At 46.9% G+C, this 20,955-nt stretch overlaps 1 protein-coding gene across 2 annotated transcripts in view; it reads left to right on the forward strand.

The window, feature by feature from the left end:
• The window catches only part of ptprga (protein tyrosine phosphatase receptor type Ga), a 174,735-nt gene that overhangs the window by 38,386 nt on the left and 115,394 nt on the right, over positions 1-20,955 (forward strand). For both annotated transcript variants that reach the window (XM_028997728.1, XM_028997727.1), the window contains exon 2: positions 5,336-5,446. In XM_028997728.1, coding sequence (XP_028853561.1) covers positions 5,336-5,446 — 111 coding nt within the window. The remainder of the gene's footprint in view (positions 1-5,335; positions 5,447-20,955) is intronic.

The raw sequence follows: 20,955 nt of genomic DNA on the forward strand, positions 1-20,955 counted from the left end.
GGCGCCGAGACCGCCCGTCCATTCTGCCGGCACGTTCGCAGTGAGCCATTTAGCCACAGGAGCCTCGCAAAAAGAGACGGAACAAGATCGGCTCGCTTAAATGGCCGCCGCTACTCCCAGGTCACGGAGGCTTTTGTCTCGTTAGTGGCACAAAGTGTTTTCTTAATCACCCAAAAGATGCAGCACTTTTGTTTGTGCGCCCGGAGGAGGTAGATCCGTCCTAATGCATATTGCAATGTTGCGCAAGAGAATCTTGTTTATCAGCCTGAGGCCTTTTAATTTCGTATTTTTTTGTGCCGTACAGGCTGCGTGCAGCAGCAGATGTCTGTCGCCTGCGCTTGGATTTTTGCTAAGTGACATCTGTTATGGATTGTTTCATATGCACTGACCTTCAAGGCCTGTGCTCCACTTCTCCTCCAACCCCCCCCCCCCCACAACGCACCCCGCCCCATCCGTCTCCGCGAAAGCCTGAGATGAATGCAGGTTTTTTACGGGAAGCGCGCCCACAAATCACCCCTCGTACCCAGCCGGTCAGCCAGAACACGGTCACCGAGGTTCAGGCGGCTCCGGGCTCTTTCCGGCTCACGTCGTCCATCCCATTAAGCGTCCAGACCAGATGACTGAACAATAGAGGTGATAACGCACTCCGGTCCGATTGCTCATTAGTGTCCTCAGGATACGACGGGCCTTTTCAACTCCATCGAAACGCTAAGCGAGCTGACCGGGAGCCTTTCCTCCTGCCTGTAGGGAAGTGTTAACTTGACCCCCCCTGACCTTGTCCTAGGCTGGCCAGCAATTAATTTGCATTAGTGTGCATCGAATGGCCATGTGTCGCACTGGAATTGTGCTGCCTAATGTCTATTGCAGATCAATGCATGGAGGGAGCGGAATGGCTTCTCACTGTTGGCTCGCGTCTCGAGAATGCATTACTCCGACACTAAAGACCCATTTGAATAATGTGTTAGCGACAGATGACACGCTCTTGTGTTGCCTCGCAGTGTTTGTGCTTCGTGGATGATGTAATGCGCCTCCGCCGCAGCTTCCTCCACGTCAAGTCGCGCCTGCTGCTCTAAATCTCGGCTCGGCCTTCTGTTGCACCCTCACGCACGACACGGAATCCCACTACCCGCTTGAATCGGGATAAATGTCTCTCCGTGATTCTCCGAGTAAATGTGCCAATTTTCAGAATTAAAAACTAAATTTGTTTAAGTGTAAATTTGTGTGTGATTATACTATTCATGTTTTGCCTGTATGATTTATTGAAAGACTGTTTTTTTTATCTATAGCCAAGTCTCATCAATAGACAGAGATTCAAAGTTGTAACTGTAAAGTTCACAGTGCACTTTCGGACCTGTGATTGGGCAACAAATGCACATCAATAATCTGACTTTTTACTCTTGCACAATTTTTTTCACTTTTTCACTTTATACCTTGCTGTTACACATAATTTATGTTTTATGTTAAAAACATGAAAGTGTAATATTTGGTTATGTTTGCAATATTTGCATATTGCTAATCATTGTATACTTGCAATATTGTGGTCTGTAGCAGTCGCCCAAGCGTTTCACTGCATATCATACCGTGTATGACTCTGTATGTGACAAATAAAATTTGAATTTGAATTTGACTGGTTTCCAAAACAATGTTCTGACATTGACTGTGGCACAGTGACTGAACCCATACAATTTGCATGCTAGATAGCTGGTGATGAGTATGCAAATGGTTGATGAGCATCTATGATTACATTAGTAGCGTTCAGTAATCACGTTCTGGTTTGCATCCAATTGGGATTTTGGTTGTGCTTCTTTGGTGACCTCAAAATTAGGCTTGTATTAAACATGAGTCTCCCATGTATGTGGTCTTGATAGCATTCTCACCGTGGTCAGACGATATCAAAGAAATTGGATAAACTACTTTCACATTAGTCAGTGACAACAAAGAAGCCATAGTATATGGTAAAATGCTTCCATTAGTCAAGCATAAGTTTTAGCAACTTCAAGGATGTAAGCTCTTCAGCATGAAAAGGGTCTCTAACCCAACATGTCACAATTTGTCTGGTTCTCAGTCATCCAGGTGAATTTGTCTGAAAGTTGAGTCATGGCAACTGGACGTTCTTTCTTCAAGGTAGAGACGTTTCATTCTGCATCCACAGAACTTTGTCAATCTGAGGGAAGTTGGCTTGTGATCACAAATCTATCCTCCAGGTTGGTTCACCTCACTCCTGAGTTACCATGACTCAACTTTCAGGGAGCATCACACTTTTCTAATGAATAACATATTGGAAAAACAGGATAGATGGAGCTGCAAAATAAGTGCACATGGTGCATTGCATGGGGAGATTAAAAAGCCGTTTTGAGTTTCTTTTTCATTTGCAAACAGAAAGAGCCATCTGGCATAAGTTATAAACATTAATTAACACACCTCTCACACTTCAGTAGCTGTGTAATAGACGGCAGGGAATACCAATGACCCTGGTTCGTAGGGTCATTGGTACAGGGATTTTTGGCATGTTTCTGTTGTTCTGGGGTCCTTACCTGTTCACCATCAGAGACCCCCACCAGCCTCCTCAACCAGCCTTAAATAAAGTGGAGCCAATGTTTAGCTGGACATTAGTCACAATACGGACTCACGGCATTGTTTTTAGATGCAGCTTCACGTGGGCTGCATGGTTTTAAAGACGCCGGCCAACATCGGCCACAGAGTGGGCAGCGCCCACGCCATTTCTCTCCATTTGCTCTTCCCACCCTAAGTGTTGCTGTTCTTCTTCTTCCCTTGGAGCCGTTCCTGCGGGGGACACGATGTCATTCCCGAATCTCGCTCATAACGGTCTGCCCTTAATAGGAAAATGTAAATCAATTATGTCAGAGTTAATTTGGCGCCACTGCGCCAGATGGAACCTCCGGCGCTGGAGATTTGATAGTGGGAGACGTCGGCATCGTTGGACGTCCTCTGCAACCACGGGCATTTGAGATCTCCTCATGCGATGGCGCTGCAGTGAATTGGTGAATGTTTGTGCCTCGGAGTGTGTGTGTGTGTGTGTGTGTGTGTGTGTCTGTTCCTGCATATGGGTTTGCTGAGATGCTGATTGGCTCTGACTGGTTATAAAGCTGGAATCACACACGGATTGACTGACTGTGGTGCATTGTGGGTAAAGGTTAAGTTTTTGTTCTTCAGTTCTTGTCCACCTCTCTCTCTCTTTTCTCAGAGAGAAAGGACGGACGCCTCGGCTGCACCACTCCTTTCCAGCAAGCCACTTAATGGGGGGCTAGACCGTGTCAAACTCATTTTTGTTTTTAGCCTGGCCCATATACGACAGAAATGAAGCAATCAACGCGTGTGTGATCAAGTGTGTGTCTGTGTGTGGCTGCACCCAAGAAATGTCATACCCTTAACACACATATCCAATGTCATCACATGCCAAGCATTGTGAGGGTATATCGCCTGGCCTAACCCCTTTTTTCTCGACCATTCCGCGGAATGACCCATGCTATGTAAGGGATATTTGGAGGATTTTTCTTTCTTTTTTTTGTGTGTGTGTGTGTGTGTGTGTGGTTTACTGCCGTGGCCGGCTCTACCAGTCAAGCGTAGCTCCCTCTTCCTCTCGACCCACAGTGCTCCTCTGTTCCTGCTTCCTCTCGGGTCTCTCCAGCTGAGCTGTTGCCAGGCAGCCTGCTGTCCATCACACAGACCCAACAACTGTCGCCGGCAGAGCGTGCTGGGCTACCACAAGGCCCCGCCCCGCTTGGTCTCGCCACTGCCCTGCCATTGTCTATTGTTTTTTTGGAGAGTGCCCAGTGAAAACCTCCACCTCGTCCTCCCTATGTCCCCTAATCCCATCTCCTGCTGCCACTGGGCGCTGTTGGAGCCACAGGGAGGAGCTCTGACACCCACGGACTTTCACAGATCTTTAACACACATGTGTGTCCAGAGCCCATTCCGAGATACCCCTCGGGTGGAATGGAATGGTCTGGATCAGACAGGATCTATCTAACTCCAGCATGGTCACTAGTGCCCTACTCTAGACAAATGTCTCATAGTTCCAGTTTCTTGTTTGATTCAGCAGTCAGCTGAAAACTTTATCCATCAACATATTTATTTATGACAACGGTTTAGCATAAAAAAGTGATAATGTCTTTTTTTGTTGTTGTTGTCAGTGTGACGTTTTAAGGACCCTTCAGCCACTTTAGCAGCCACTGACATACAAGAACCTTTTCTCATTATGTGGCTTAACTGTGATTTGTGACATTAAGAGTAAATGGCAATGATGCTCAAATGTGATGACGCGCATGGGGCTGAGGTTCTCTCTTACATACCCCAAGAGACCAGTGGGGGGTGGTGGCTACAGCAGGGGCGGGGCATTACATAATTACATTTTCTGTTGAAAGAGCATCGGGAATCGATAATGTAATTCATAGAAAAGCCATAGTACGGCCCTTCATTGACATTCGACGGTGAGCTCAGGCCAGAATCCCTGCGCATTACACAAGGCAACAGAAATCGGTTTGTCATTGAAACAAAAAAAAAAGAGAGCGAGGGAGCCATCCATTGTTTACATTAAAATGTACTTACCCAGCATGCCTTGTGAGCATCCTCTTAAATGAGATTGACATCTCTGTGGCCAAGTGTCCTTGTTGCTGCGTGGAAGCCAAAAAACCCAGTGGGGGAAGAAAACTCCTCATGACTCAGTCAGCCCACGCCATCGTACCTGTTACTCTCTCTGTCCCTGTAGCTGCAGGAGGCCAGTTTTGGGCCAGACGGAATTTAAAATGGCAGCTACCCCCAGGTCCTGCCAAACTGCGTTAACTGAGCGTCAAGGAGAAGGGCAGACAAGTGTAGTCCGACACCGTTCGTCCGCAGTCGTGCTACCGGACAGCACTACTGCAACAAGGAAATTAGTAGATGGAGGGTCTTCCTCACCCAGCGACCTTTTAACCCCTTCGTCCAGCCGCCGTTCTTGTCCCTCCGCCAACAACTGTCAGTGGCCCATCACGGTTAGCAGTTTAGTCCCCCACACGGATGCCAGGGACGCCTGATTTATTTATTTAGCCCTCCATGCATTTTTAATGGGGCAGCGTGGACACCAGCCCTGGTACAGTCAGGCGGTAAACAGGCGTCTTTTCCCCCGGCGCGCCCGACGCATGTTTATTTCATGCCTGTTTCTTTAAAGATTGTTAGCGTTTGGGTTTTCGCCGAGTGACCGGCAGCGCTGTGCGTCTGTCCATGCCATCGTGCCCTTGCGCCAGGGCTTGTTTTTGTCCCCATCGCTAGCCTGGTGAACGCCTCGGGGACAGCTCTGTGACATTTCTGCCTCTCTTCTGTTTCCCCCCCCGTCCAGCTCTGCCAGGTGGTCAGCCTGGATCTCCGCGGGGAGGGCAGTCCGCCTCCGTGCCCGATGCCGGGACGCGACTCAGGAGGGCGGCCGAGGAGTCCTACTGGGCCTACTCAGGTGAGTGCGCATCACACCGACATCCGCAGCGCCCTCCAGCTGCGCCGCCCCCGCCAAGATCCGCATTCGACATGGCATTTTCTAAACCCTCCCCGGCCCAAATCATGCATTGTCCATCGCTGGCCCCCCCCTCTTCCCGTGCTCTTTAGAGTCCTCGCCCGCGGGACTCTCTGGGCTCTTTGTTTCCTGAGCGTTTCTATGCGGAGAAAGTGTCTTCTGTTATCCCTCTGAGCAATATTTGCCAAAGAGCAGCATTAATCTTTTACTGTGCAACCAGGCCCGGGGCAATGAATTATCCGTCTCCTTATTTATTTAAATATCTGTTGTAATTGTGCACTGATGCTCCGTAAAGGGCCACGAGCTGCTGACGGGATGCGGTGGATGACATTTTGGGTATCAGCGCCCGGATACCTCGCATTACGTGGCATTACGTAACAGCCTGATGTAATGAAACCCCATCTTTAGAGTTAAAAATATCCAATAAAACATCCATATACTCCAATGCCAATGCGAGATAAACAGTATTGACATCTGCGATTATGTAAAGGTACGTGAGCACTACGGTTGCGTAACAGACATTGTGTGTGTGTGTGAGAGTGGAATTTGAGTGTGTTGTGTTTAGCATTTTTCGGGCATCACTACTCGTCAGAACAGTTCCTCTCGGTGTAGATAACAAGGCCCGTTCTGTGTTCTCTGCAGATGCTCGACTGCAGATTGGTACTAAGTGATTGTGGGTGATCACTTTCCCCTTTTCCCACATACACAAGATCCATGTTTTAGACAGAACCTCCTCCATCATTTAAGCATCAAATGTAGGACTACACAAAATTAGCATCGTCTCCAAAAAGTTAAGCCACTCAGCCAGTTTCTGTGTGTTTTCTCACAGGAATATTACAAGTAATATTATGAAAAGGAAAATAAATAGGAATGGAGGGGTTTCCAGATTCAGTGGCTGTGACTGTTCCAGGGGAAAAAATGGTTGTGTGGATCAGGTCCTGAGGAACCCAATTCTTATTTAAGAATGTTAAATTAGTCAGAATGCTTATCAGATCCAGAGGTTTTATGGGATAAAATAATCTGGAAACATTGCTATAAGGTATATGTGAGCTGTCAATCATGCCTACAGGCTCCTCCCCCTTTTTTAAACTCAGTTCAGTTTTAAAAACATCAGTAAACGTCAACTGTGCAACAGAATTTATGACAGTCACACAAATGCATTAGCAAACACTAAATCTATTATAACACCTTGAAAATGAGACTCGCAGCTCTTGTTTTTTTTACACTCTGCTTGTCAAGCTGAGGAATATTGCGATACCTCACTGAGACACTTTATGTTGATTTTCACATTAATTTGTCACCATCTGTCATTTTTCTGTTGCAAAGTTTAATGATTGAAAATAATGTCATGATCATAATAAATTTAGACAGTTTTTTTTTGGATCAACTCATTGAAAAATGGTAATATTTTATCATTGACCAGATTACAGTTGGTTTGGTTTATTTACATTATATCAGTGCTAAAATATTATGTGTGTCATGCCAGGGGAAGAAGATTTGCACCCAAGTGCGAAAAATGATGTTTGCAAAATTAAAGTTTTAATAAACCAAAGGAACTAACAGTGAGACAGACACCATACACAAACAGGTCTGAGGTAATGACCTTTTGAATATCTCCTATGTAAGGGACAGCAAAACAGTTTACTCGTAATGCTGAGAGTCAAGACTGAGGCACGAGGACCGTCACTGGTCTGTGCCGGTCTGGGTCCTTCATGGTGGGGGGATCAGCCGTTGCAGGTCTGTGTGATCAGTAACTCGGAGATGGGGAGCGAGTCGGGGAGGCCGGAGGTGTGACATGTTCATTTAGTATTTTTAGGTTTAGCCAGTGTTCCCTTTTTACAGTGCAGGGTGTGAGACCATGGTGAAATTGACTGCGTTACTGGACGTTTGTGGAGAGAGTCTGGCAAAGTCCCTCTGTTACCGGTGTGCGCGTGAGTGCGAAACAGGATTGAATGAATTATTTATCCACCGACAAGCAGGACGGAAGAACAAGGAAGTTAGGATCTGAAAGGCCGCGTAGCCCGAGGGAGGGAGGGAAAGTCGGTCTCTCCTCAGATCCGTGGCATTGCCGGCTGCTGGGGAGAGGGGAGGGGGTCAGAATTTGCACCCGATTGTGTCCTGTTTAGTTCGACGCCATCAGTTCCAAAACAATGGAACGGCTTTAGCGGAGCTTGTGTGAAGCTCGAGGTTGACCGCTGCTGCTTATATGTGGATGGGCTGAGAGAAGCTGCTCCAAAAAACATCTTTAAAAAAATGCAAGTGCATAACACACACACACGCACACACACTCGGAATGTTGCTCTTGCATTTGCTGACAGGATTACAGGGATCACCCACACATCTGACTCTCTGGAGCTCTCTCGACATGCACACAGTTCACCACCCTCCGCTTCAGTTAAAAATGCAAAATTAACAGAGCTCTGCTCTGACTGCCGAGACGGCCTTGACACACACACACACGCACACACACTCGGTGCACAGTCGCAGTACGCCCATAACAATATATGGCCGTGCTTGTATAATCCACTTCCGCTGGAAGCTGTTAGACATCATGTCAGCTGACCGTCTCCTTTACTTCCATGTTTTCATTCATTAACGGAACTGCACGATGATGGAAGCTCTGGGTGTTTTTAATTAACATTTGCAGACATAACTCACTGAGAATAACTCGCGCTTGTGGCGGAGAGGCTCATTATGTGTGTTTTCAAACACACTGCTCTGGTTAGCGGGCCATTCAATGTGGTCACATGACTCTATTGAGCAGTAGTCATTTAACCGATCAACACGGGGCAACTGAGCCTGTAATAATTTATATCAATTGAATCAATAATCATAAAAAGCTGGTTTCAGGTATTGAATATCTGTAAAAGAACAATGCACTTCAACAAAAACAGACTTTATCTGTAATGATTGCATGACCTAGGGCTGAACTATACATATTACAACATATTTCATACTGTTGTGAACACTTGATTTCTGCATAATTTAACCGTCACAATGCATATTTTATACAAAATGTATTAAGGTGTACATTTGTGTTGCCAGGTCACATGACCTAGAATAATTAATTCAGGTACTTGCTCATCATAATCAGAAAGACACCGCGTGTCATATTTGAACATTTTCTACATATTAATTAGTGAATGGGATGTTGTGGTGAATATTGACTCGGTGAAAAATGTAGAGCATATCGCCCAGCCCGGGCCCAGCCCCTGCTGCACTGCAGGATTTATGGCGGCGTCGGTGGATTGTGTTCATGTGAAAGCTTCTCTGGCTCTTTACACGCTATGTGGAATTAATTTGATAATTCATTCCTTATTCAACGCTCGTCAGGAGATGCCGGATCACAGCGTCGATCCTAAAGAGCTTGTCACGAGGAAATTAAAGCATAAATCACGCTGCCTTCAGCCCACACGTGTAGTGATTTGATGCCGAGCATGTTTGGATGAGAATATTTGTTTAACGGCGCACCGTCTCTCGTCATCATTAGGCTGGTACTGGCCGACGGTGTGATTGAGTCGTCTGATACGGTACCAACTATCGCGGCTCCATAACTTATTCATAACGAGGGCCCGCTTGGGTCTCCAGAACTTTTACTTATTCATTATTTCATTTTGATGTTGACGCTACAAGATCAAGATAGTTTCTCTTTCGAACCGTCAAGCCGCGGATGCTTCTGCAAACGGCGGCAGCATTAACATCAAATGAAATCTGAGGAAAGTTCCAGTTTTTCCCCGCGCCCAAGAAAAACCATTACCCCGGTGGCGTTAGTAGCAGCTACCCTGTTCTATTCACTGGATATTAATTTTAAAGCCTTTGTGGGCCACGGCGCGCGGCCGTTAATAGGAGCTGGGCCTTAATTTAAAAAGATAGAGAATGCACCACCCTGTCCTTTTCATATCTACCCGCCGAGCCAATTTTGTGTTTAATGCCACGTTTGAATGGAGGACTCTCAGCATTTGGAGCACCACTTTCTGAAAAAGAAATCAAGATGGAAATTGATACGTTGTCATCTGCATAGCACTTTACAGCTTTTTCTCCATCCTCTGCACCTTGTTATGAAAATCTGAAGACATCTAAAATTGACATCTATGAAATATACTTTTTTTTTACTCAAAAGCATGCATGTGTGTATGTTTCGTATGGATACGTTGGAAGAAAGTCTGTTCCGTGCACTAGTATTCAGCTATTGATTTGGTTGGAATGTAAAGCTGGACAATGTGGGCAATTTTTTTTTTAAATAACATTTATTATTTATGCCAAGTGTAAAATGATAGAGAATTATAGTTATGGGGCTTTACAACTACATGATATGCTTCACGATTGGTATTGAATTGAACAAACATTTTAAAATTACAAATGACTCGGAAGAAATCAGTGAATCATGAATTTTATAATAATTTATAGAGCAGTATAGTGTACTGGCTTTGGCTGCTTCATGGAATGTTGGTAAATATTTAAAAATTCATATTTATGTTGCTGTAACCACATGATAGTTATTATTGAAATATATGACACAGACCCAGAGAGATAAAAGTCCAGTTTGTGTTGGAATCACTCTCATCACACTCATAATTAGCTTAAGTTTAGATTTTAATCAAATATGCAGAGATACCGCCTGCTGGAAATAAAGGCTTTGGATTGATGGAAGTAAATGGAAAGAGCAAGACTTTTTTCACCCCCAAATCAGGGACTAGTAGATTGAATTTCATGAATGAATTTGAATATTTAATTTGTTTTATATATATATACACACACACATATTTATTTCATATATCATATATTATATTATATTATATTACATCTGCATGGTCTGAAGTACTGGCCTTGTGCTGGTTTTAGCTCCACACGCAGCTCTGCGTTTTTGAAATATTTTGACAGGAGCATTTTTCATTGATTATAAGGCTAATTATGAAGTAACAGCCACATTGACGAGATAGATGGGAGTGGAAGGCTGCGTTCACAATGACGGCCCACTTCTTTTTTTCCTCCAATGGCTAATTATTCCACCCGGCTAAGAGCACTTGGTGCCACAGCATCTGGATGTTTATAAAGAACAGAGAGTGAAGGCGGCCCGACAGAATGAGAAAACAAAGCCTCGGGCCTGACTGGGCATGTTAATGAGGCGGCCTTTTCATTCTGCTCTCGCAGACCTCTGCCCCCTCTCACCCTGCCGGATCTTTCCGACATCCCACCTCACTTCCCGTGTCACATGCGCCGCGTGAAAGGATGAGTAACTGAGCGCCAGTCAGTGTAGAGGTGTCTTCCCGCTGCCGAGAAATGAACTGGAAAGCAAGAGAAATCTCTTTATTTAATTGTAAGGCGCTTAGGGTGGTTTTTAAAATTTTGTGAGGCCTGTTGGTGCCCCAAAAATAATTTTCATGGCCCCAAAAATAATTATCCATGAAATTGACACTTTACACTGGCTTGCTGTTTCATGAACAATGTGTCTGAAGCCTTTTTATCGCCGTTTCAAATAACAAGAAGAGGAAACTCAGCAATACTGGCAACATTATGTCACGTTTCCGTCACGCGGAGTGTACATCTGATTCTACGCTGATAAGTGAGCCGTAACGGGACCTCGGTCAAATGATTGTGGAAAATTGCCTCCCAGAATGCCACGCTATCTGGCCGCTGCCAGGTCCAACGGGTTTGCCTTTCCATCACTGCGTCCGTCCCCTTTGATCTTCTCCTTTGATTACATGACCACGGCTATTGCTATATCACCAGCAAATATCACCATGCCAAAACCCATCAGGTCTTGTTGCCAGAAGCTTCCATATTGTGATCAGGTGGCTGCTGGAAGGCCGAACGGTCCCTTTAAGCAGGCATTTGAGGAGACCTGCTGGCCCATCATCAGACCCCTCGAATAGAATGACCCCCGCGCTGCTAACAGCATTTGCAAGCGGACTGGCACATCTGCCACTGTATCCGCAGTAATTGTGCAATTTACCGTAAGGGCTAGTGCCGGCTCGGGTAATTGAATACGACTTTGTGCTGTTTGAGTAATCTCTCCATTTTAGACCATGACCCGGAGGCACATTTCATCCCCGGCAGTGGTGGCGCGTCGCAAGGTAGCCGCGGCGCGCTCACAAATTAACCATGTAGGTCACATTGAGCAGCCGGCCGCGCGGCGATGAGATCAGCCCGGCCGTCACCGGGACGCACGATTCATTTCACCTGACACTGAGGAGGGTGATTTGTTTATCCGCTCTGCTTGGCGAAACCGCTCTTTGTTCCAGTCATTTCGCCTCTCTTCCTCCTCCTCCTCCTCCTCCTGGCAAATTTCACCGGAATCTGGCTGGCGGGTCGGAGCAGCGTCATAAAAGGCCATGTCTCCTTGACGGGAATAAAGAACGGCTGGGATATTTGGATGGTAAACACCGCAAATTTCCCTGGCGCAGGACAAACAGACCCCGGGTTGCATTGGTATTCGGCTGCGGGGCGAGAGGAGGAGGCTCGCCTCCCGCATCCTCTCCTCACATTATGTCTCCTTGACAACACAACATCAGTCATCCGATCGGCTGCGCCTGAATATCCCTCGGACTAGGCTCGAGACTCGCGGAGAAATAGCCGTCGGGGAGGCTGCTCCTGGGCGCGTTAGATCTGCTCAGACCCTGGAGCCTTTAAACTCACCTTTTCTCTGTGGCCTTTTATTAGTATTGACCGAGGCATCATGTCTTGACGCAGTCTTGTTCCTTTTATTGTCCTATGATGGCTGTTGTGTTCTTTTAGTCCTGTACACAGTGTGCATAGGTGGCAGTAGCCTAGTGGGTAACACACTCGCCTATGAACCAGAAGACACAGGTTCAAATCCCACTTACTACCATTGTGTCCCTGAGCAAGACACTTAACCCTGAGTGTCTCTAGGAGGGGACTGTCCCTGTAACTACTGATTTTAAGTTGCTTTGGATAAGGGCGTCTGGTAAATGCTGTAAATGTAAATGTAGGACATGCCAAAATCAATTCAACATTCACACGGTCTCATGTACAGCACCCTGGTCAACTAGTTTTTAAAAAGGCACTTTATAAATAAACTCCTGACTTTCATGCATGGGAAGTGCTGCGTTCCTTTGGCACCCCTCGCCGGGAGACCTTCCCACCGAATGGACTTCGCACCGTCACAAGGCACCGTTAATACAATAGTAATAAGCTCTGTACCAACACTGGCCTAATTAGTTTTGCTAGCCCTGGGCAGGCCAGCACTCGTTTACACGATCCGCAGTTGTTATCCTGTTGTTAAAGGCATTTATCTGTGTTTAACAGGTCTGTGATAAAAAATGCACGATTTAATAGAACGTCTCTAACAAAGGGAGGTGCTTTGTTCCGAGTGTGTTGTGTGGGTGCCTGCATTGTACCTATCTTTGATCAAAATAGCTTTGAAGTTCTTAAACACCCCTAATCCCCTTTTGCAAAAACTGTCCTCACTTGACTGTGTTTGCTTTCCTGAATTGACTTGTTAAAATGTGGATGGAGGATCTTCATTTTTTTCGAAAGATCTGAGGCGAGGTGTGCGGTGGGGGTAGGAGCCCAGGTCGACGGCGCCCTCTCACGGGATCATTCCGGCCTTTAAATAACGGTAAGAGATCCAGGAGGAAGATATGGCCGCCAGGTCTGACACGAAGAGCAGTCGGTCGCGCTTCCGCTGGGAATTTAGCCCGTCAGTGTGCCTTTGATGGTGCACGGGTGGGTAATAGCGTCCCACCCAGGGTCCAAGTCTGGCGTGGTTCTAGCCTCGGGTGTAAACAAGCCCAGGAATGAAACATATTCTTGCATTTTTTTTCAACACCCGATTATGATAGGCGCTCCAGCGATGGTTTCCATAGGTGAAAGGAGGAAAAGTGTGCATGCGTGGAAATACGACGAGTCTGTGATGAAATGAATATATAAATATAGCTTGGCAAGAAGGTGATCTCGCTGCTGGTGTTTAGTCAGCGTGGCGCAATCGCGGAGATCCATTGTGGGGCGTTCAGAAACCAGTTGTAATGAGAGCGAATGGGCCTCAGGAGTGTTTGCCGTAGACATATATACGGCCCCTGAATGTTCAAATACGGGAAAAAAGTCCTTGGCTCTTGTTGCCTGGCGTACGGAGGGGTCGGAATTCACAGCGCGGTGTGTGGCCATGGTTTTCCCACCATGCTTCTCTGCCATAAAGCAGCAAATAGATTAGTTGGGGACCACACATTCTGAAATTGATTAAAGTTTATTTAAAGCTTGTGTACATGGAGCCATTATTCATAACCGCTTCCGTTATATTGCCACACAGCGAGGCTCCCATGAGCCAGCGGTGCATCATTTCTTCTCTTTTCCTACTTTTTTATAAAAAATTTTTTTTACGTTTTACGTTTTTTTTGCGTTTCCATCCTCATAATTGTTTTGACGCGAAGCTTGACAGAGAAGACGGAGGAAGAGTGGCAGAAGTATCCAGCTGAAATGCGAGTTCCTTATCCACATGTGGCTCGGCGAGTGCGGCGTCAAGTAGCGCCCCAGCAGCGCACTTCCCCCGTGGAGCGACCGGTGTTGTGTGTGCAACACAACAGAACGGAGAGTTGCATAATTCATGCATGGCGTCCTGAGCACCGGCCTTCCGCGGTCCAGCCGTGAGTGGTCCGGGGTTGGGGGGGGGGGGGGGGGGGGGTCAGCCGTGTGCCTCTTATCACAGCACCACCTGGAGCGCCCGGCGCACAAGAGCCCGAATGTACCCAGCTGCTGCCGAGAGTCCAGTCGAGTGTCTGGCACAGCGAGGGTTTCACTCCTGCCCTTAATTTTGCCAGGTCCTTAAGCCAGGGATCAGCGGCAGATGCACGGTTGCTCCTGGTAACGTGCCTCTTCTGCCGAGGGGGCTCTTCCCGAGGACCGGATTTCAGAGTTTGGAGGTAGACAGGCTTGAAGACGTTTGACACGAGGGCTTTGTGGGAAAATGAGCTCTTGCTGGCGAGGGTAATGAATCGCGGAGAGGAGGACCCCACTGTCCGACCCGGGCACCCCTCCTCCCACACATGGAGGAGGGTAATGAGACACTCGCAGCCTCAGAGAAACATCTCCTGGAAACACCTCCGCCAGCATCCCCGTGGTCCATCTACCTGATTTAGCACTCTTTCAGCGGAGCCTTGAACAAGCATGGCGGCTTTAAATCAGCGTTTATTGTTAATAGCTTGGGATTGATGCGTTGAACAATGATTATGACGTCGACCCAAGATGTAGGTCTTTTGGCAGGGCTTCATAATTGAGACCGAAACGGTAGCCCTGATACCTTGTACTAGGCCTGGGCGATTATACGATCAAGATTATGATAAAATTCAGCTCAATATGATGGTCACCTTTGGTCATGTTTACTCAGTCACATGTACCAATTAGAGCTTAACTTTTCCTGCGCCAATTCTGCATTTTCGCATTGTGTCAGTTCTTGATGGTGGGTGTGTCTGCCGTGCAGGAGATGCTCCTCGCTCATCACAACACTGCAGGCTTAATGTGACTTGTTGGTGCTTGCCGCTAATTTTTACGGCATTTATCAGACGCCCTTATCCAGAGTGACTTACAATCAGAAGTTACAGGGACATTCTCCCTGGAGCAATTTAGGGTTAAGTGTCTTGATCAGGGACACGATGGAAGTAAGTATGATTTGAACCTGACTCTTCTGGTTCATAGGCGAGTGTGTTACCCACTAGGCTACCACCACCCCCATGGCATGGCAGTTACTAACTGGTCAATGGAAAGCTGTTGGCAATTGAGAGCAATGAATAGACTCTTGCTGGCCGTTTCTGGCAAATATAAAGAATGGCAAAAATGTAAAGTGTTCTGTTTTAATCGTGATCTGACCAGACGGTCATGTTTTGTAGTTTTATGCTAGTGTTGGTCATGTTTAGTTGGGGATGCTTTAGGTGACAGACACTCAGCTTTAGATACTGGAATAGCTGAAATTTTCAGGGGGCACGCCGCAGGTTGACACATTTGTCTGTTGACATTCAGTGTGATTTCCTCTGGAAGCCAGACGATATCTTTTTAATTACGCTTGAAATATTAATTATTAAAAAAGGCTCCGTCATGCATGAAATATTAATTCATTCAGCTGAGATCATCCTGGCTAAATATTTCCTGGTCTTGTCGTACATCAGGGGCGGGGCCGGGTGAACGAGGCAAGGTGTGACAGCATGGTAAAACATTACTGCAGGGCTGACTGATACATTCCACGTTACAATTTCTCATCCCTCTGGCCCATCATGGGGATTAGGACGGATAATAAATGGATGCATTAACTTGCAAACACAACTGTGTAAATCTCGATGAGACCTGAGCTCAGAAGGCCATCGATACACCCACCGCCAGGCTGTTGGATCCACAGTCGTCTGCGAGGGGAGCCGTGTGAAGAACCCGCACTCCCAAGGTGCCCCTCCCCGCCCACTTGGTTAGTCTAATCGCAGCACATTTTTGCAACAAAGCAGCCTGTAGGGCTCCTTTGGCCTCTTGAAATCGGAGGAGATCCTCTCAACGGTCTCTCAAGTCTCGAGCCCCTGCCAGACCCCTTCCACGTGTCATTCCTGCTTTTGTTAATTGCAAGGGTTACTTCTTTTTATGGAGCCACTGGAGAGTTGCCCTTTTACAGCATCTCAACCTTGATTTTCTCTTTTTTCGGCAAGTTGTAAAGAAGCTTAATACTGTCTGTAACTTCACAGTGGCATCGGGGAAAAGGTAGGATGGTAGGATTTCAGGATGGTCTCCCAAAGCCGGCATGTAAGTGCTGGTTGGGAGGAGAATGGGCGTAACTTCTGTCCAGCTCTGTCTTGGTTGAACTGGGAGGATCGTATAGCAAAGGGTTCCATCCTCTTGTCTCTCCTCTCTCAAGTGAGGAAGTGTGGGACCTGAGCTATTAAATGCCTCGGCAGACCACACTGGTGAATTATTGATGCTGTGTCTCGTATAATCACCGAGACGACTGAAGGGAGATCCTGAGTATGAACTGAGGCCTGTTTGTATGCCACTTCTAGAAGGATCCGGGGGTGATAAAGTGAGACAACGCTGGCGTCTTTAAGGCACCAGGGCGCTGTCAACAAGTCATATCTTGTGTTGAGCACAGATCTCTGGGATATCAATCATAATGCCACGGATATAGCTGGAGCACCACGACCTGAGCCAGTGACCTCTGCACTGGCTCAAGGCTGTTTAAAGGTAGTGTGGGATCTGGGCCCGATATTTGTCATGGCTTTTTGCCACCTAGAGCAATAGCCATGATTGGGGGTCACCATGTGACAGGGGGAGGGGGAAGCACCCTACCTGCACAGGCATTCCGAGTTCAGGCTCAGGATTTATTGTCCCGCTCAGGGTCTGAAATGACAGCAATGATGAGAGCAACACTGTGCCATCACTCACACTCCATGGTGCCGGTCAGATTGTGGCCTGTGGGTCAACCCTACACAGCCCACTCCCCGAAACCCTCCCCTGCAGGGGCTGGCGACGACTAATTATGAAACCCCGCCCCCTCTGGCCGTCACCCAACCCCCATCGTCTCCACGCACCTCAAAACCAACCTGATTCATCTTGGTTATCATCTAATGATCGGATCAGCAATTTACAGTGGCTGGCGGCGCCATCCGTCTCTGTCTCGTGGCCGCGCCGTTTGAGTGATGTGCCGGCATGGCCGAGGCGCTGCCGCACAGCCGCCCAGGTTCGCCACGCCGCCCAATCACCTTTTAATTCCCTGTGATGTATTAGGTTGGCAGGAACCAATTTTGGTGCTAGAATTGGGCCTTAAATCATCAAATCACTTTCCTGGCCACACGCAATTTATTACGTGTCGGGGAAAAGTAAATATATTAGGAATGTAAATAAATTAGCAACTTCTGATCGCCAGGCTAAATATTGTATCGACGCAGCTTCCCCTTTTCTTTTTTCCTTCTCCAGTTTCGGTTTCGTGCGGCTGATTGATGGCGGTTCAGCAGAAACCAGCTTGGACAGGTTTGCTCTGCAGTGCCTTTCACTTGCCTTTGAATTCCTTCCCTTCGCCTCGAAATATCCCTGGAGCGGCCCTGGCGTGGGTAATGATGGCCCCGGTGTCACAAGGACGCGCTCAGAGCAGTATCACACAAGTGTGTGTGTGTGTGTTCGGGGGGGGGCAATGTCAATGTTCCTGATCCCAGATGAGCTCCACAGAGCATCAACTTGATTGAGAATAGATGAAAATATTGCACGAATGAATGTCATCTTTAGTTTTGAGCGTTTATGTGTGCGTGGGGGGGGGCTTGTATGTGATAAACATGTTGCCCAGGACCCAGGGCGCCCGTCATGCATTGTGAAAAAAGTCGCTGCATTATTTTGTCCCTGTACAGTGAGACAGGCCAGAGAAGGCTGCCTCTGCTACTGAGGGGAGGACTGTCAGACAGTAGGCAGACAGACAGGGGCCCCCAGACGTCCCCGCGGTGGCCTGTGATGTCACTGTCACCAGTGCAGAGGAGCGCGGTGCCTGGGTGGGCTCGTCACTGCGCGCCTGACAGCCTGGAGCCATGGCCGTGAAACACGAGCTATTTCGATAGAGTCACGGCAGCGTGCAGTGACTCTATTATCTGCAGCCTTTACTCCATGTCCCTGGCTTTCCTTAAGGGACCACCCCCCTCCCTGGACAGAGCAGATTCACTGGCCCACCGCCGATGAACGCAGATTTTCATTTTGTGCGATGAGCTCTGCGTTCATCTGTACATTTCTCTTCAGCCAACACGTGTCCAGTGTTCGTGCCATAAGTTGTTCTTCTGAGGTTAATAAGGGTTAATAATAGCATAATTAATTCAATGAGAAATTTGTATAATTTTTATGTATAATAATGCACATAGCATATATGTTTACAAATCCCCATAAATATATATATATATATATATATATATATATATATATATATATATATATATATATATATATATATTTGTAAGCATATATGCTATGCACATATTTATACATATAAATTATACAAATTTCTCATTGAATTATATATATATATATATATAGAGAGAGAGAGAGAGAGAGAGAGAGAGAGAGAGAGAGAGGCAACGACATGTTACAATATAAAGAATCTGAGAAATTGGTAGTTAATTTTTGCCAAGTGTTAATAAATGCACAACAGAAGTATAAAAATGAAATTCACTTTTATGTCCTTATTTAGAAAACATTTGGAAATCCTGGGTTTCCAGCCTGCTACTCCCCTTCCAAACGCACGAAACGGTACCAGATTGGCGTTGTTGGTGGTGAGGGGGTGATTAAGCGCGCGGTGCTGGCGAGTTAAGGGTGATTACGTGGCGGCGTGATGTTCGGGGTAATGGCTGTTGACTGGCCGGGTGGGTTCTATGGGAATAAACGGCATGTTTGGCTCGCCGGCGTTCTCCGCGCCGACAGGGGAGGGTGACGGAGCGTGCGCCCGTTCCCACGGCGGCCTTGACGGAGTGCACAACATGGCAACGACCCCCTCTGTCTTTGGCGCGCCGCTCCCTGGTGTAATTAAACGTTCTAAAGATGAGAAATCACTCGCGTTTAATTAATCAATGCGGCTCGGACGGCCGCACCTCTGGGGAGGCGGCGAGGGGACGGGAATAAATGGCCGCAGGTGAGGCGTGCACATCGGCGGCCGCGCTCGATACGACCTGCTGCACTGGTGCAGGTGATGGCGCCACACCAGCGGCGCGCTGTTTATCATCCATTTGTGCGGATTATTGCTCACGCTCGTGCCCTAGTCCTGAACATGCGGATCAAATTAAGTTAATCCCCGCGGGGCAATCCGTGAAGGATTTAGGATTTTCCGCACGCCGATCGCACTCGGCTTCAACCCAACCCTGGGCCTGGAATCGGCGGCGATGCCAGCGCTCCTCGTTTGATCATACACGACCAGCCTTTAAAAAAAAAGAAAAAGGAATCTATGGCACTTATGTAAGCATGTCCTGAATGTTGGTTCCTGAATTATGAAGCAGGAATTTTTCCTAAGGAGACGAATCCCAAAAATTCATGTCATTCTTTTAGGTTTTGGCGGAACCCCATGAGGTAGGGAGTTCCTCTTAGACTTCTTCACAATGACTCTAATGCGGTGATTGTGAATTTGTCCACACACACACACACACACACACACACACATGCTACTGTTTCTGCAGGAGTCCAGCTGCTATCCTGGATGTGCTCGTGCATTTCTAATGTTACGTTTGTGTGTGTGTGTTTAATTCACCGCATGGCACTGAAGTGGTACTTGATTATGGAGGGAACAGCGCCTCCCTGCTCGCCTGTCCTGGGATCCCTCTCTTTGTCAAATAAACGTTTATGAAAAGTGACAGAATAAGATAATTGCGTTTGAGTGTGTGTCTCTGCAGGTGTGTGTGTGTGTTCTCCCCCCCCCCTTTAACACACTCCAGTTGGTAATGTTCCTCCTCATGAATAATCCAGGCATGTTTTGGGGAGCCGATGTTGGCAACATCCATCTGATAATCTGTACGAAGCTCTTTGCCGAGTGAAAGGTTCCCGCACCGCGGAAGTTGTTCCCGTCAAACAAATTGTACCCCACCCCACCCCGCTATAATGTGGTTACGTAAATGAGCCGGGGGTGGGAAAAAGGTGTGCCGCAGCAGAGGATCCTGGGTAAAGACCGTGTGCTGCTGCAGAAGTGAGCTTTTACGCCGCACCACAGTCCTATGGCATGTTGGCGTATGTGGCGTTTTTCAAGGAGGTTCTGCCATTTTGGAAACCACAGATTCGGGGGGAGAGCATAGGTGAAATAAGAGGTAGGGTAAGGCTAATGTACAATTTACATTAATTAATCAACCGAGCCATCTGGGAGGGGATTATATCAGAATTGTCCCTTTAAAGGGAAATCATACGGGTACTTGAAAATGTTCACTACAGAAAGGGTCAAACTAGGATGTGTGGATGATGGCAAAAACTGGTTGCATTCATGTATTTCACTCATATCTTATTAGAATGGCTCTACCACGTTATTTTACCAGTATCAAAACTGATGTGAAGTCAATTAACACAGACCTTTCAAAAAGATGCTCATTTCTGCTTAACAGCATTCAAATATTCACACGATAAACTGTAAAATGTCAAATATATGAAAAAGGTACAAGACGTGCTTTCACAAATGCTAAAAATTAAACTTCATTCATTTTGTTAATATCCAAATGAGTAATTTCAGCTAATAGACAGCTAATTTAAATAATTACTAATTAAGTTCACAAATTAATGAAGAATTTTTTGTTGCTGTTGTTGTTTATCAGCTGCCCACATGAGTGGGAAAACCACGGCCTTGAGTTCCTTTAGGTGCTTCTGTCATTTTGGAAACCACAGATTTGGGGGGAGAGCATAAGAGGTCTGGTCTCGGGTGCAGAACCGCTAAGCAGTTAGATCCAGGATGGAGAAACGGACCAGTGGGTGGACAGAGGGAAGTAGGTGCACCGCTCTCGCCGCTATCATCGAGGATCTCACCTGAT

Source organism: Denticeps clupeoides, chromosome 12 (assembly GCF_900700375.1).
Source record: "Denticeps clupeoides chromosome 12, fDenClu1.1, whole genome shotgun sequence".
Taxonomy (NCBI): Eukaryota; Metazoa; Chordata; class Actinopteri; order Clupeiformes; family Denticipitidae; genus Denticeps; species Denticeps clupeoides.